At 28.1% G+C, this 17,609-nt stretch overlaps 1 protein-coding gene across 1 annotated transcript in view; it reads left to right on the top strand.

Moving 5' to 3' along the window:
• The window catches only part of LOC119607168 (neural cell adhesion molecule 1), a gene marked incomplete at its 5' end in the record, with an annotated part of 123,502 nt that overhangs the window by 51,215 nt on the left and 54,678 nt on the right, over nucleotides 1-17,609 (top strand). The window contains one exon of the mRNA XM_037960973.1: nucleotides 3,094-3,232. Coding sequence (XP_037816901.1) covers nucleotides 3,094-3,232 — 139 coding nt within the window. The remainder of the gene's footprint in view (nucleotides 1-3,093; nucleotides 3,233-17,609) is intronic.

Genomic DNA, 17,609 nt, shown 5'->3' on the forward strand with positions numbered 1-17,609 from the left:
ATCGATAAAAAGTGGCACAACTAAGTTTTATACAAGTCTTGATGACCTTGCCAAATTTCATTTGACCATAGCTCCCATACAAGGTCCCCTTCAGAATATTACTTCAATGCCCAAAATTAGCTAATAAACAAAAATATCACGCTGAAATTCAGCACAAATAAATATTGTACAAATATAAATACATTTAAAAAACTTTATCGGGTTTGGTCCATATTTGCCCCTAGCCCCCCATATAAAGCCTATTTCAGAGAATTTGTTTTTCATCCATAAATTGCTTAAATGTATCGGAACAAGGTAAAAGAAGATAAATGCTTTATTATGAAAAATAAATCACATTTTATATTCATAACTGGTGTAGGGTATGATATGGTCGGTCACGCCCGTCTATACTTTCTTAGTTGTTTGTATTTTATTTTAATATTTTAAACTCTATTTTGCCCCAGGTTTTCGGCTAGCTATAGTTATCCAACGTACTTAGTATGTACATTAGCATACGCGTAATTTCATTAGCTTTACAATTTTATATAACACTTTATTTGATCTAGATTGTATTTTTAATAAAAACGGAAAACCCCGTTTCGGTAGATTTTATTGAGTATTATTGTGTATTAAATTCAACGAATTATATTAAATTCTTCTATGTTAAAATGTTGAAAATCTGAAAATTTTACAAAAAAATTCGAAAATTTCGATTATTTTTACTGTCATATAAATGCCATTGAAAGCGTCTCTCAAGGACCTTTCTTATGATACCAAAATTGTATATCTTTCCTTTGGAAGAAATATGAAAATATTTATAAAAACCTCGAAAAAGGACCTTTTTGTTCTTTGATCCAGCTCGCCAAATATTGACCCCAGGACAAAAATTTTGAGAAACACTATTTTATAATCAATTAAATTTTAATTTTAGTTGGGAACATCGACACCTTATTTTTCCTCCATACAAACGGGGCCAACCAATCCTACATCAATATGAATATAAGTATGATTCTCGAAAGAGCTTCTTTTATAGGGAATTGATTATTAATGGAGAGTACTGTATAAAGTTTGAAATAGACTAAACTTTTTAAAACTTTTACAAACCGTAAGGTATTTAAATTTTAGAAAACTATAACTTTTGTAACAAATTTTATCGAGATCAGAGGGTTTCATGTTCAATATTGTAATTTTTATTCTAAACTTTAAGGCTATTTAAATTACATTAGATTTTATCTGTTGTCTTTGTCATTGTTTCTACGCCCACTGTAAAATTTACATTGATGTTTATCGTGTATAAATGAATGTATATTTGTATTAGTTGTAACATCCCAAAAGAAATAAAACATAATAAGAAAATATATATCTTTAAATATAACAAAGAAAAGCATAAATCTGTGGTGAAGTTTATTACGACAAGGACATTATTTTCATGTTGTTGTTGTTATTTTAAAAATTGTTGGTACTTTTCTGCTTTCTAATAAGTACTACTAATGCCAAATGAATTTTTGCCAACATTCTCTACATAAAAAAGCATAAAATCAGCCAGGTATAAAGTCTTACAACTAACAGGTTTTTGCCAGCCACCATTTTGTATTTACATATGTATGAGTACGAGTGTACTTAATAAAATGCGGGTATATTCATGTGTTTGCATGTGTAATTGTTTAAATGTTTTAGTGCTTTAAAGTAGTATTTTGGTTTTTTCTTTTGCTTAAGGTTGTTAAAAATAAATAAACAAATAGCTTGTAAGCAAAAGGAAACGGAAAGGGGCATCATTGACTAAAAAGGAGGAAAAAATGAATTTTAAGCTGAAAATCTGTTAGGAAAATAAAACAAAGTAAATGACAAACAAGAAAAACTCATTAAAATATTTTTTTGTTAACGTGTTTCTTTGTTATTCTTGTTTTGCTTGTATATAAGTGTGTGTGTGTGTCTGGCGGCTTTGTATATGTTCATTTGCGAATGAATGAATTTCAAGAGCAAATCACACATAGACAGTTGCTGGAGAAGAAAACGAAAAAATGAAGTTCTTTTTGCTTTTTTAACTTGTTTTTTTACACTGGGGATAATTATGGAAAAACAAGTCAACCTGCTGTTTAAACAAGACTAAGTAAAAGACATTCTTTTTTGGAAACAAACAGAATAGCTGAAAAATTAAAAAAAAGAATTACATTAAGAATAATAAATTTGACAAAGTCAAGAAGATGTGTTGTATAGGAATTTTTAATAACCTACAAAAAAAAGTAACACACAAATAAATATGATTTAGTATGCTGTGTGACAATATTTCAAAAGAATTTTACAGACATTAGACGCTATTTTCAACAAGGTTGGTTTAGTATAGTTATGGAAAATATAACATATACTTACTTCATAAAACTGAAAAAATTATGCTACAAATCATGATCACTTCAATGAAAATTCTTTAATAGATGCGAATTTATTTTAAAACTAGAAAAATTGCAGAAAAGTAGATATTTTTACCAAATTTTTGATATTTTTTATAGACCAATTATAGGGTATCTTCAGTTTTCTTATCACAGATAATAAGACTCGTACATTGCTCTGTCGACTACATAACAATTGTATAAGTATTTACGTTTTTTAATTCGTATTTCATCTAACAAGACATTAATTTTAGATTTTTTCTCTCTGGAGCACAAAACATGATGATGTTGCGTCGTTTTGGTATCCCTCAACATACAACCTTTCCCACCTGCCAACACACCCACACACACACAAAAATCAAATAAAAATATAACAACAATATACATCATGTTTTTTTTTCACAATCAACTTTGACTTAATAATGTCTTTCTTTAATATAAGATTACACTGAATTTTTTCTTCATTTTATTTTTTTTTTTTAATAAAAATAATGTTAATTAAAGCTGTGTCATGGCATACAAACACTTACATATACTACTTACATACCGTTACATGTTGTGTATTATAACAAAACAAGGAAAAGAGAGTATGACAAGCAGGAGTGTATCACGGAAAAAACTGTAAACATCATTATTCTTATTGTTCTCATATTATTATGTATTTGTTTTATTATACACGTATGCTTCTATAAATATTTTTATATGTATTTTTTTTTTTCGTTTATAGGGTATGCGTATGTCTGGCGAGAGTTCAGAAATAATGCATTTAACTCAATTGGAGCGAGAAAGTGCCGGGGCTTATGCTTGTGGTGCAACAAATACTGAAGGGGAGACTAGAAGTTCGAGTATAACGTTAAGAGTACAATGTAAGTATTAAGAGTATTTTTTCATAATTTATTTTCATTATTTTATTTTGTGTAAAAATATAATATTTGCTGGGAAATTAAGCGAAATTAATAGGTAAAAATTACTCTAAATGATTAAAGTAATTTTTTTATTATATATGTATGTTAAATACATACATGTATATTTGTAATGACTCTTCAAGTAGAACTTATTTTAATTTAAGTATGTTATTATTTAAAAAAATAAACCAAATGAAGATAGAATAAGTTTTTTCTTAAAAATTTAAATAAATGATGAAAATAAATAAATGTTAACTAAACGAGAACTGAACTAGAACTGAACTGAACTGGAACTGAACTGGAACTAAACTAGAACTGAACTAGAACTGAACTAGAACTGAACTAGAACTGAACTAGAACTGAACTAGAACTGAACTAGAACTGAACTAGAACTGATCTAGAACTGAACTAGAACTGAACTAGAACTGAACTAGAACTGAACTAGAACTGAACTAGAACTGAACTAGAACTGAACTAGAACTGAACTAGAACTGAACTAGAACTGAACTAGAACTGAACTAGAACTGAACTAGAACTGAACTAGAACTGAACTAGAACTGAACTAGAACTGAACTAGAACTGAACTAGAACTGAACTAGAACTGAACTAGAACTGAACTAGAACTGAACTAGAACTGAACTAGAACTGAACTAGAACTGAACTAGAACTGAACTAGAACTGAACTAGAACTGAACTAGAACTGAACTAGAACTGAACTAGAACTGAACTAGAACTGAACTAGAACTGAACTAGAACTGAACTAGAACTGAACTAGAACTGAACTAGAACTGAACTAGAACTGAACTAGAACTGAACTAGAACTGAACTAGAACTGAACTAGAACTGAACTAGAACTGAACTAGAACTGAACTAAAACTAGAACTGAACTAGAACTGAACTAGAACTGAACTAGAACTGAACTAGAACTGAACTAGAACTGAACTAGAACTGAACTAGAACTGAACTAGAACTGAACTAGAACTGAACTAGAACTGAACTAGAACTGAACTAGAACTGAACTAGAACTGAACTAGAACTGAACTAGAACTGAACTAGAACTGAACTAGAACTGAACTAGAACTGAACTAGAACTGAACTAGAACTGAACTAGAACTGAACTAGAACTGAACTAGAACTGAACTAGAACTGAACTAGAACTGAACTAGAACTGAACTAGAACTGAACTAGAACTGAACTAGAATTGAACTAGAACTGAACTAGAACTGAACTAGAACTGAACTAGAACTGAACTAGAACTGAATTTTTCCACTGGTAAACGGATGTAGATTAAAATCTTATAAGGATCAATATTTCAATGTGTTACGAGCAGAATAATAAAGTTGGAAACCGTTATTAAAATCATTTCAAATCTGACATTCTTTACTTATTATATTATGTCATAAATAATTTATAATATTATTTGCATTTAAACTTTTCATGCACATATATTACAATTGAAGAATTTTACTGAAATATAGCATTTTCCTGCTTTATTATTTTCCCAACAACACTACATTTTATTTTTAGTTTTTCACATCTCTTTAGACATAAACTAACTTTTCTTAACTAAGTACACTTTCATAATGTTAATTAATTGCAACTTAACTGAAATCTCTTCGTTCTACTTATTTCTTCTATAGTTAATGTTTTACTTGCTATTGTTGCTACCAGTTTGAAGATGCTTAAGATTAAAAGACAATTATTTTATGTATATTGAAACTTTACTGCATAAATAACTTAATATTATTATTAAATCTTTTATAATAATATTTATTTTCATTATAAAGAGTACATATAAATATTACATACATACACATTTTTACCATATATGTAGGTTTGTGTATATGAAGGGTATATATTTTTCATACGGATTTTGAACAATTTGAATTGTCAGCGATGAAATTACTTAGAAATGATGAATTATATTGTCTTTTTTGTGTATGTATAGTAGAATGTATATTATGTTGTTTTGGTGATAATGTTTAAATGTGCATGTGTATATTATAAAATATATACAGACATTGTACTCATATAATAACATAAGATATTTACATTATGAATACTTTATGCATTGTGCAATCATATACATACTAACTCCAAATTTCCTGCAGTTCGAGGTGTCTCACCCTAGCATATGAATCTGTTTTTAAACATATTCTGTTTCTGTGACGATTACCTTCTTCTCTACATCATGAAAATGCAACATACATATATGTATATGTGGTAAAGTAATCACAAAATTTAGCAAATAGTAGTCATTGAAGTTGTCAAATATTTCGGAAAACTGCTACCTTCCTGCTTTAAAAACTGTGGGGTGACTATTGCATTTGTGTATGTGTAAGCGAATCTGTATATATATGTATGTGTGCATGCATGTGTAATAAAATAAAGATGATAAAAAAGAAATACTTTACAATATCTTTATATTTAATATGTGAAGGGTAAATGACTGAATGAATGAAACTTTCGTCATGGAAAACCCCAAGCTGAAAGGCAAGTGATAGATGTTTGTTAAAAAAGTACCAATGAAGTTTAGTGATTTTACTTTAAAAGAGCTAAAAGGTACCAAAGAATATTTGGAAATGGTGACAAAAGTAATAAATTCTTGGAAGACTGGACTTTTATTTATTTCCAAAGAAAGTGATCATGTATTTTCATTGTTTCTGTTCTGTCTGTCCGAGTTTTAAAGGAAAAAGTTTGACTTAAAATAATAAAGGACGTATAACCAGTTCATCGCGGTTTACTTATGACAGTGGTGTTTATGAATTGGTGTTTTCGAAGATAATTTTAAACTCATATCGGTACCATAAAATATACGTTTGGAGCAAACTTATGCTCCAAACGTATCAACAAAAGTAAAAGGGATACAAGTAAGAAGCTTATAAGAAAGTATAAAGACGACGAAGACGAACATTATTTAAGTATTTGTTGTTCCCCCTCTCTATGAAAAGAGAACTTTATTAATAAAACTTTACAATGCAATACAAAATCAGTCGTGCATTCAAACACACACATACATGAGTATATATAAATATTATGAAATGCATGCAGTAGCAAGAAAGCAGCGCCTTGCTTTATGCTACAATATTTCAATACAATAAAGTGCGTTTCATGTAACGTCTTTCATTTCTCATCAACTGAGTTCAGTTTTTGTTCTTTTTTCTTCATTTTTTTTCTTTTGCTCATTCAGTTTATTTTGTGAGCAGAAATAAAGTGAATGAATGGAATATATACATGTAAATGTGAGAGTAAGTATTGTCATATAATATTTTATATTCATTGTAAATATAAAATATTCCAAGGAGATGTAATTTCTTTCCTCTTAAACTCGAACGCACACTTAAAGAAATACACATACACACTCATATAAAGATAGATATGTATTTAGTTATGTATGGTTATGCATATAATATATGATCCCTTATGTATTGCATATTCAAGGAAATACTAAGAGAGATATACTGTCATCATGCCCAGGGATATACTAGTTGCTTGAGTTTCTTCATTTTTTTTAACTGTTGTTGTTTTTATTTCCATATTTTCTTTTTGTTTTGTTTTCTGGTTGAGACTTGTCTCTAAGTTACTGGGTTTTAAATTCAAACTGATTTGAAACTCTATGCGAATCAATTACAGATTAGGTTTTTCTTATTTTCATAACAATAGCAAGAAAATAAAGGAATATAATGAAAAAGAAAATCTTATCTTATATTCAATTCGTTGCATAATATACATATGTATGTATGTTTAACTAAACATACACATATAGGAAAGATGAGAGATACACTAGAAAAAGCCTTGACAGTAGATTTTATTCCCCAAAGTTTGAAATAATATAATTTTTTTTATATGTATGTTTGTTTGTATGTATGTGTGTGTGTGAGTGGTTTTTTAGGAAACGCATATAAATTTATTTTTGAAGTTTTATAGATATGAAAATTCAGATTTTATTTTTGTGTCAGGCACTAAGATAAAAATCTTTGCATATACTTCAAGTGGGTTTTGGTGATTTTTATTACACATTATTTTCAGTGTATTGTATTTATTCATTAGTTTTATAATGCTTTTATTTATTTATTTTTTTTTTTTTTTGGTTAACAATAAGGTCTTGTCTTGGCATTTATATGGAAGAACATTATTTGATCGCACATGTAGATCTGTAAAAATTTCTTCACTTGAATTTCAATTGCTTTGGTAATGTGATTTTTACAAGTGGTTTTTGCTTTAACAATATATGTGGGATGTAAGGTTCTGCAAAAATTATTACATTCTGTCTGTGGAGAAAAATATTATTATTTAAAATAAATATTTGGGAAAAATATAGTTTTTAGTTAAAAATTCGAGTTTTTAGTGATAATTCGAAATTTTGGTAAAAATTCGAAATTTCCATAAAAATTTGGAATTTAAGAAAAAATTTGAGTTTTTGGTGAAAAATTGAGTTTAAGTAAAAATTTTAAAATTTATTGTTACATTTTTCAGTTATTCCTACACAGAGGGAAAAGGAAATATACACGCCTGGTACCAAATTGACACCAAGGAGTTTATACTTTTTCAAGAACATCCGTTGTCAAAGTATATACATACGTACGACAACACTATGTAATGTTGACAACGCAACGTTGTCAACATTGCAACAATTCGTTATCGAAATCTAAATTTTATACACATCCGTTGTCTAAATGTTAACAAACGTGGTAAGCTCACTATTGACAAACAATCCATTGCCAATAGCGAGCTTATCACGTTTGTGGATGTGTATAAAATATTGATTTCGACAGCGAATTGTTGCAATGTTGTCAACATTACATAGTACGTATATACTTTGACAACGGATGGTATTGAAAAACTTTAAACAGTTTGGTATCAATTTGGTACCATGCATGTATATTTCTTTTTCCCTCTATTTAAGCTCTTTTAAGTTTCAAAAATTTACAAATCAGCGTCAAAAATGCATTAATTATTTAATATTTTTCTTTCGACCATTTTGGGGTTTTAGTTTTAGCTGCTTTAACAGATTTCCGTAAAGATAGAAACCAAACAAAAAAAAAAAAAAAAAAAAAACACTAATAAACATGATTTATAGTTGGAAAAAAATCAAGAAAATGCAAAAAATATACAAAAAACCTTTAAGGCAAATCTTGATGTCTCAGAATTACAAAAGGATCAAAAAAAAAAAAAAAAAGGAAAACAAAAAATTATGAAGAAAAAAAGGGGAAACTAACAAAAAACCATTGATGAACAGAAAAATAAAAGAATTTCTAGCACTATTCAAATATTTGGTTACTTTACGTTTCGTGCAAACTTTTCTTCTACTATTTGTTGTTTATTTTGATTGTCTGATTCAAATGCAAAAGAAGGCAAAAAGGAGAATAATCGAATTGTAGCCAAATTTCGAAGAAAGAAAAGAAACAAAAAAGGAAACCAGCACAAATCTTTGCAATATGCACGAAAATACAAGACATTAATCACGCATAAAACGTTGATTTGTACACAGATTTACACAGTTATAAGCTGACTTCTACTAACATGCTCTCTCCCTCTCTAATGCATAAACAAATGCTGTAAATGCTTTTAAAGAGAAAAAGCAAATGTGTGTGATAAAACATCTTATGTATTAGTCTAATATTCATGGCTGTATACCATAGCAATTTCATACACACACATATGTACATTCTTTAAGTTATGTATTTGAGTTTTGTGATTGTTCAAGTGTAATTTGAATGAAATCGATAAGAACGATAACGCTTAAACAAATCAAAACAAGAAATTGCCAATCGAAGTAATATCGAAATATTTTGGGTTTCTTTAAACTTTATTATTATATGAGAGTGCTTAGGTTTCGCCGAATACTTTTGTCTGTTGGTAAAACAGTAAGGGATTCTTGTTTGAAATTTAAATCTAAATGTTTAATGAACACCAAACTGATGTTGCTGTTCAAATATATATAATTTAATAAACCTAATTTTTTTTTTAAATCAAATGGCTAGAATAGATTTCTACACTTGAAAATTTAAATATAATTTAAATGATTTGCAAGATAATTGTAATGTGTTCATTAAATTGTTTTTTAAATAAATTTGTTAAGCTTAATGTTAAAAAAATTACCGCTTTTATTATTTTTATTGTCCGATTTAAGCTTTTTATATTGTATTATTAAATCTAGTTATATTTTTTATTTGGTTTCTTTATTTAAAATTCTTTACATTTTTCAAATTCATTTAGTTATCTGTTTGGTTAAAAAAAAACATACTAAATCCGAAAAAAAAACATTATTTCTCTGACCACAAAACTTTAACAAAGTGGTGTCAATTACAACTGCACTTCAATGCCAATTTAAATAAAAAAACTGTATGAGCAATCGAAAACTATTTAAGCAATAAATAAACTGAATTTATTATAAAAATTTTAATTAAACAAAAAATAGCTGTGGTTCATTAATCTCTAACATGCGAGGAATTTAATTAAAGAAAATTTTATACAAAACATTTTTACAGAAAATACAATAAAATTAATAGAAAAAATTGAATGATTAAAATTAAAAGTGTGGCAAATAAAGCTAGAGAAAATACTAAATTGAGTTTTAATTGAAAATTTAATAGTTTTAAATATAACTGATGGATTCATTGGGTTTTTAAATAAATTTTCTAAAATAACTTAAATTTTTTTGTTGTCTAATACCCTAGTTGTTAATAAATGAATACCACAATATCATTCCACATTCTTACAAAAAAAAAAAAAAAAAAAAAAAACAACTTAATTGAACATTTCCATTTTACAAATGTCTACAAATACAATTTGCGTATGATTTATATTTAATACAATCTACAAAACAATATTACTCATACGCTTTGCAGAGATAACAAATCTATTTAAATTTTCATTGCTATCAAAATGATGACAGACTTCAATTTGTACATCTAATTGAATGATAAATATGAATATATATATTTTTATATTTATGCCAAACCCAAACCATTTTCTTCTAAAAATACACACACACACACATAAAAAGTCCTTGGCATATTTATGCTTTCAGAGAAAATTGAAATTTCAAAATATCATGATTTTTTGATGAATCTTTAAGCTGGCGCAAATAAATGTAAAGAGCATAAGGAAAAAGTAAAAAATAAACTAAATCATATTTGGACAAATGTTCTTGCTACAGCATTTAAATAAAATACTTTCTAAAATAATAAAAAAACAGAACTTGGCTATTTACATAAAGCTTAAATAATATTTTTATTATAAAAATTTATATTTGTTTCTGCTGAGAGCATTACACACTATTTATTTATATTCCTTTTATTATTAAATTTGTGATTTGCTATTTTATAAGCAAACAAACAAATAAATGTTCTAAAATACGCACTTACTTATGAAATCCTTAAAACTTACTAGTGTTTGTATATATGTAAGTAAAACAAATGTTGTGTGTGTGTGTATTATACATACATGAGCATTTCAACATGCATTACATTTCAAAATACATTTATTTGTAAATTTATTGACACACGCTCTATATCTTTGTGTTTGTTTTCTGTTCTGTCTCTCGTTTTCTTAAGCATTAACAAAAAAACAATTTATAATTAATTTTTTAAAGAAAAGTTGAAAAAAAACACAAACATAAAACTCATAGCATGATGTTGCTGTATGATATCCTTGAGTTTTCATGAATATTTAATGGGCGACACCAAAACCAGTACAACTGTGAAATACAGGAATAATAAGGAAAACACCAGCACAAGCAAAAAACACCAATGTTGTTCTTAAATATTCCAACAGTTTTGAAGAGTCAATGTAGCCTTTTAGGAAAGGATTTTACTTCGTTAACTCTAATTTACATGGATGGACACTCAGAAGACAGACTGTCAAACTGACAGATAAAGCTATATAGACTTAAATTATTTTAAGAGATTGATATACTTTAAAGTGGGCATAGGATCTAAATATTGTACTTTACAAACATCAGTGCAAACCCACTATATCTTTGTCATGGCAGAGTTATTAAACTACGAGGGGTTAGTTAAGTAATACCTATGTCAGTATTACAATTGGAAACTATCTCCCCTAACTGCGAGGATTTTTTATGTCTATATGTATTTCAAGTGTGAGAAAAAGGCGCTATTTTTATATAAAAATACTGATTTTCTGCTTTTATTTATTTTCGAAGAATGAAACAAACAGCAAATATCGATGTAAAAAAAATAACAACCAACCGCCAAATATATAAAAAGAAAGTTGTGGCAAATATATTTTAAGGGTAGTTTCATAATATAATATCAATATATAAATATAAATATACAGTTGTTACTAAAATATATAATGCAGAGACTCGATCATTGACTAGTACATAAACAAGTTCATAGACTAGACTAGTTCCTGGACAAGTCTTTAGTATGGTTAGATTAGGTTGATAGGAGGATGTATGCTACATCAAATCCGCGCACAACAGTCCCGATAGTGGCCTGTTGTCTTTTTCACTGGATGAATTCTTTTCCAGTGTTCAGAAACTCAGTCTCCTGGTCGTAATTCCTAAGAATCTTCCAATCAGAGTTAGTCAGGATTGTTATTTCCGGAATAACATCACTTCAAAGATACTTGGATCTAACTTCGACGAATGCCTGACAGTGGCAAAGAAAGTGCTCCAGTTTCACTGTCCTCTCCATATGCTCTACATTCGTCTGAATCCGCACGTCCAATTTTGCATAGATGTGCTCGTAATCCTTTGTGTTGCTCATTTTAAGGAGTTTTCTCGTCTTGCTCTCATCAGGGGTCCATCTTTGTGGATCTACCCATCGTTTCATTATTCCAAGAGGCCTTATGGGATTCTCTAATCCATATTTTTAATTCAGCTTTTGTTACGTCGAATGGTTTTGCGTTTGTCAGGTTAACTGCCTCGAGCTTCCTTCCCTTTAAAGCTAATATATAAGCTCTTTCGTTGCCCACTACTCCCAAATGGCCTGGTACCCATATAATGTAAACCTTACCTCTGATAGAGTATTCAGATAAAGCTTTCTTACAATCCTATATGGTCTTTGATTTAATTCTATCACCTGATATCGCCCTAATTGCCTTCTGGCTGTCGGTAAATATATTAAGCAATGTGGGCGCCATATTTATTCTAATCCAATTTATGCATTCCGATATTGCTTGGACTTCTGCCTGAAAGCTTGTGTTATGATTAGGTAAACGGTGGTACATTTCTGTTTCTGGTTCTTCAATATAGAACCCCAGCCTCACTTAGTCCCCAATTTAGAGCCATCAGTGTAACAACGTATTCCTACTTGTATTTGCTCTAATGTTCCGCTTGACCAAGACATTCTACCTGGGATCAGCGTTTAAAAGTTTCCGACATATTTTGTGCCTAGTATGCGATCAGGCACGTCAGATGATTGTGTATAACCTTCTCCGAAGAGTTTACAAATAGTTCATAGACTAGTACCAACAATGCTGTATAGACTAGGCTATTTACTAGGCTTCAGCGAAGACTATGAATTTTTAACTAGACTATGAGCGAGTTAAGTAAAATATGGCCGAGACTATCTACTAGGCTATAGATGAACTTACTGGTCACTAAAATCCTTTATAGCATAGTCGATAATCTCGTCAATACTCTAGTTAATTAACTCGCACTAGACGGGTCTATTAACAAATATATAGACAAGTCTATTGACTTGTCTGTGGACTGGCACATGTCTGAGAATTTTTCTATAGACTGATCTCTTAACTAGATAATGGCATGGTATTATTTTGCTAAACGAAGTATTATAGTGTAAAGTGTAAACTTGCCTTTACACTTGTAAAGGATTCAAAGTATGCAGATCTGTTTGTACTCTCTTGTATAATTGAATTTAAAGTTTTTATACTCCAGCATATAAAATCTCCCATATACTGCTGCTGTTTTTCCTTTAAAAAGTAAAAAAATCAAAAGTAGTCTTTATTTATATTTTTCTCTTATAACAAATAACAACTACAAAATTCATTCATACATATTAATAACAAGCAACTAAAGAAGACTCTCAAAAGTTCTTCTTTTTTTTTTCTCACTGCCACGGTATAACAGAAAAATAAAGAAGAATAAAAAACAAAGCAAAAATATACCAGGAAATCGGAAATGGGTGCGATATGAACAATAACAAAAAAAATATACTAAAGACAAACAAATGCTTTGCTTTTATGAGTAAATTTAAAATTTTTTTCCACTGTTCTGTAGACACTTTAATTCTTTACTTTATGTTCCAGCAAAGGAAATAAGCGTGAGTGTTTGTGTTAGTATATTGCTGTGTATTGGTTTATTATGACAAAAAGAAGTCATAAAATAATACAAATTTGAATTCATTGATTGTTTTTTTTTTTTTTTTTTTTTTTGTTCTTCTCTTTTTGCAATTTATTTGGTATTTTATTTTTTTATGATTATTTGTCAGAAGAGTCCCTAGTTTGTGTTGTTTCGTTGTTAAGTGTATGAGCGAGAGGATGTTAGTATATGAATGGCTTAGCCTGCTGTCGTTTTTATAAGGATTCCAATTGTACACTCACTTGATTCATTTATTGATTCATTTATTTGTTTGTTTTACTTTTTTCTTTATTTTTTTGTTTTGTTTCGGTATTTTGTGTGAATATTGACGCCATCTATTGTTATAACATTTTATATGAACGAAATTGTCATGAAATTAAATTGCTTCAATTGTTTTCGACTATGTGTGTGTGTGTATGTTGCTTTTTATTTATTTTTCATTTTATTTCTTATTTGTATGTTGATATGTTTTTGGCTATGTAAAATAAAGTCAAATATTTGTTAAATTGTCTTGCTTGAGTATGACAAAATTTTTCTATTTATTGTCCTTGATTAATTTAATAAAATTGGTAGTGGAAGAATTTTTTTAAGCTGGACTTGAATTGCTTTTTGTAATATTTAGTTTGGCTTTCATATAACGCTCCTGGTTTTTAAAATGTTTGATGTTTAAGTTAAAAAATAGCAAAATCATAAATGTCTGTGAATAGCAAGGCGTATGATTAATATTTATTTATATTAAAATAAATTTCTATAACTCATACGCCACCAATTTCCTAAGAAAAAGTAAAACACAAAATTCATAAATCTTGTGGTTTTGTACCTTAAAGACATATTTATAAGTTATATTTAAATTCTTCTCGAAATAAAATTCTTATAAAACATTTAATATAACCTACCTTAATAAAAAATCATAAAAGTTTTTCTTTTTAAAATTTTAGTCTTATTGTTTTCGTATATTTCTTTGCAACAACTCAATTTATTATTTCTATAAATATTTCCAATATTTTGCAGATGTTGTCAAAATATTTGCCAGCATTTTTTTATGGCAGTTTTATACTTTTTAACACTTTTGTTTTGAAAATTCTTTTCCCTTAACAACAAAAAAGAAAATATAACGGCACTTTAATATATTTTCTTTTAACAACAACTAATAAAAAACTAAATTTTTTATAAAATTTTTTTTAAAAGTTTATATTTTTTTTGGCAATCACCTTAGCAACAAAGTATTTTAAATAACTTGGAATATTTTGAGAAAAATTTTCAGGGCAACAAGTAGTATATTTATTGGAAAACTATATAAATTTCTTACTTAAGTTTTATTTCAGTAGAAGAAGCAACACATATCGATTTTGGAATAATAAAGTAAAATTAGTTTTTCATGTAATAAAAACAGATTTTATTTCTTTTTAATGATTTTACCTAGCAAAGTGTATTTTCATGTTATTGAAACAAATCATAAATAATACACCTGAATAATTTTATGGGAAAATAAAAACACAATTTTTTTATAAAAATATATTGTTTATGGAATTCAATTGTTAAAATGTAGCAAAAGATTTGATGTTTTAAGAAAACTTTGTTTTTTTTATATTTAATATATTTTTCGGAATTTTTAAAACATTTATCTAGTATTTGTTAGTTTTTCATTCTCAATATTTCTAGTAAATATTTTCTTATTTTAAGAAATAAACTAAGTTGTATCTGTACTGTTTTTTTCTCATTTGTTTGCTGCTTAAGGCTGCTAAAATGAAAAACTTCCGTATTTTTTGCATACATGGAAAACATTATTTTCACATTAATATAAAATTCAATAGTAAAAACGAAATTATTTTTAGAATTGAAGAAAACAATATGATTTTTAACATGATTCAGCACTAGTTTCATAGGTTGGGGCTTTCAGAAGAGTTATTCAAAAATCTCTCAAATGTTTTTTTTTCTGAATTAATTACGGAAAAAATATATTAAGTTAAGTAATTAATCAGTTCTGTAATCAAATTGAACATAAAGAACTTTTTTCTTGGTTTTTAATAGAGTCAACCTAATGACTTTTCTATTTGGTTTTAGTTAAGAAAATTATACAGTTTTTTCAACTATGTGTGGTTTTATTATGCAGGAGTTTCTGGTGTATGATTGCAAATACCCAGTTTACATTTAAAACTCTTTTAACAGATAACTTCCATTCACAAAACGGTTATCGGCAGCAATATTTTATATATTTAGTTATATGAAGAAAATAGTTCTAAAATAATCTTTTAAATCCGATTGAATTAAGGAGCATTAACTGCTATATAAACCCATTTTATGTTCTGTAATCAATGTTAACAAGTCCAAGATCCATGAAGAAACCTTAATTTTATACCCACCACCACCATCAGTGGTGATAGAGGGTATATATAAGTTTGCCATTCCGTGTGTAACACCAAGAAATATTCATCTGTGACCCAACAAAGCATAAATATTCCGGGTCCTTATCAAATTATGCGTCGATTTAACTATGTCCGTCCGTCTGTCTGCCTAAAACGCTCACGTTAAAACTAAGCAAAAGAAATAAACCAAATTCACCAAAAATATTCATTGTCCTAAGCAGTTTATTGTTGAATATCAGCAAAATCGGTTCACAATGTTAAAAGTTATGAGTAAAAATTTCAGACAACCTCGAAAAAAATTAAGTTTTTTTCGTAATTCTGAATTCGATGAATTTTATCAAACGTTATTTTTTTTACTCGGGGATCAATTATGTTGAAAATCAAAACAATCTATCCAAAATTTCCCATAGCCCCTATACAAACTAAGGTACATATATCCGGAAATGACTTTATAGTTAATAACTTAATCAAAAATATCGGTATCAACTCAAAATCTTGCACATACATACATATAAATATAATGTTAATTCATACTACCAACGTAAATTTGTATTGATCCACAATTGGTCATAGCTTTAATATAAGGCCCACTTCCGAAAATCACTCAAACGCTCTTTTTCACTGATAAATAAAGCTATCGAGATAAAATTCGACATGAATATGTTTTCTGTACATATATAAATCATTCTACGAAATTTTTTCCGAATTGGTCCATAATTCCTCATAGCTCCCATATAAGGTCCACTTCCGAAAATCACTTAAACGCTCATATTTCATTACCTTATGAAGCTATCGGGGTAAAATTCAACATGAATATGTTTTGTGTATATATAAATCAATCTTCGAATCTTTTTCCGAATCGGTCCATAATTGGTCATAACTCTTATATAAGGTCCACTTCCGAATATCACTAAAACGCGCGTATTTCAATCCTCCTAACCGCTGGATCTATACAGTCAAAATTGGTATCTAAACATTCATTCAACAATATACTTTATCTGTCTGAGACCACATGTGACTTCCGAAGGTTATACGAACACAAACTCGATATATAGAATTTAAAAAAAAATGTTTCTTTAAAATATTGGAAAATTTCCTGAAAATTTTGTAAAAAATATCCTTTTTATGGAAAACCTTCTATAAAACTATTTCCGAACAAAACTTTTTTCACATGCTTTATATTAAACTTCACTAGGCAACAAGACTCTACTATTTAAAGCTGAATATCCCTGTTATTAGTGAACTTAACTTTAACCATTAAATTCCAACTATGAACCAATTTCATAAAAATAATTTAAATTAATTTTTCTCAAAAAAAGTCGCCGTTATTAAAGTATAAAATGTAATTAAATAAAGCAGTACATATGTATGTGTTTTTAGATACTACAACATATAAAAAAGTATTTAAGAATATAGACATTGTATATGTATTTATATACCTATACACATATAGAATTTTATATAAAATGACTGGGTATATAAAGAACAAACATTGATATACATATTCTCTTTACACTCTTCAAGTAGACCAAGTTAATTGCTACGCTCAAGGCTATACCAATTGTTTTCTCTCTTCACTCTTAACAAGAACAACTAAGAAAACAAAATTGAAATAACGTGTAGAATCAAGAAAAAAAACATGAAATATAAAAAATTAGAAAAAAAAAACTACTAAAATGCC

This window comes from Lucilia sericata, unplaced genomic scaffold, assembly GCF_015586225.1.
Source record: "Lucilia sericata isolate MDLA Ls3-8-SP2 unplaced genomic scaffold, ASM1558622v1 Contig000666F_arrow, whole genome shotgun sequence".
NCBI classification, from domain to species: Eukaryota; Metazoa; Arthropoda; class Insecta; order Diptera; family Calliphoridae; genus Lucilia; species Lucilia sericata.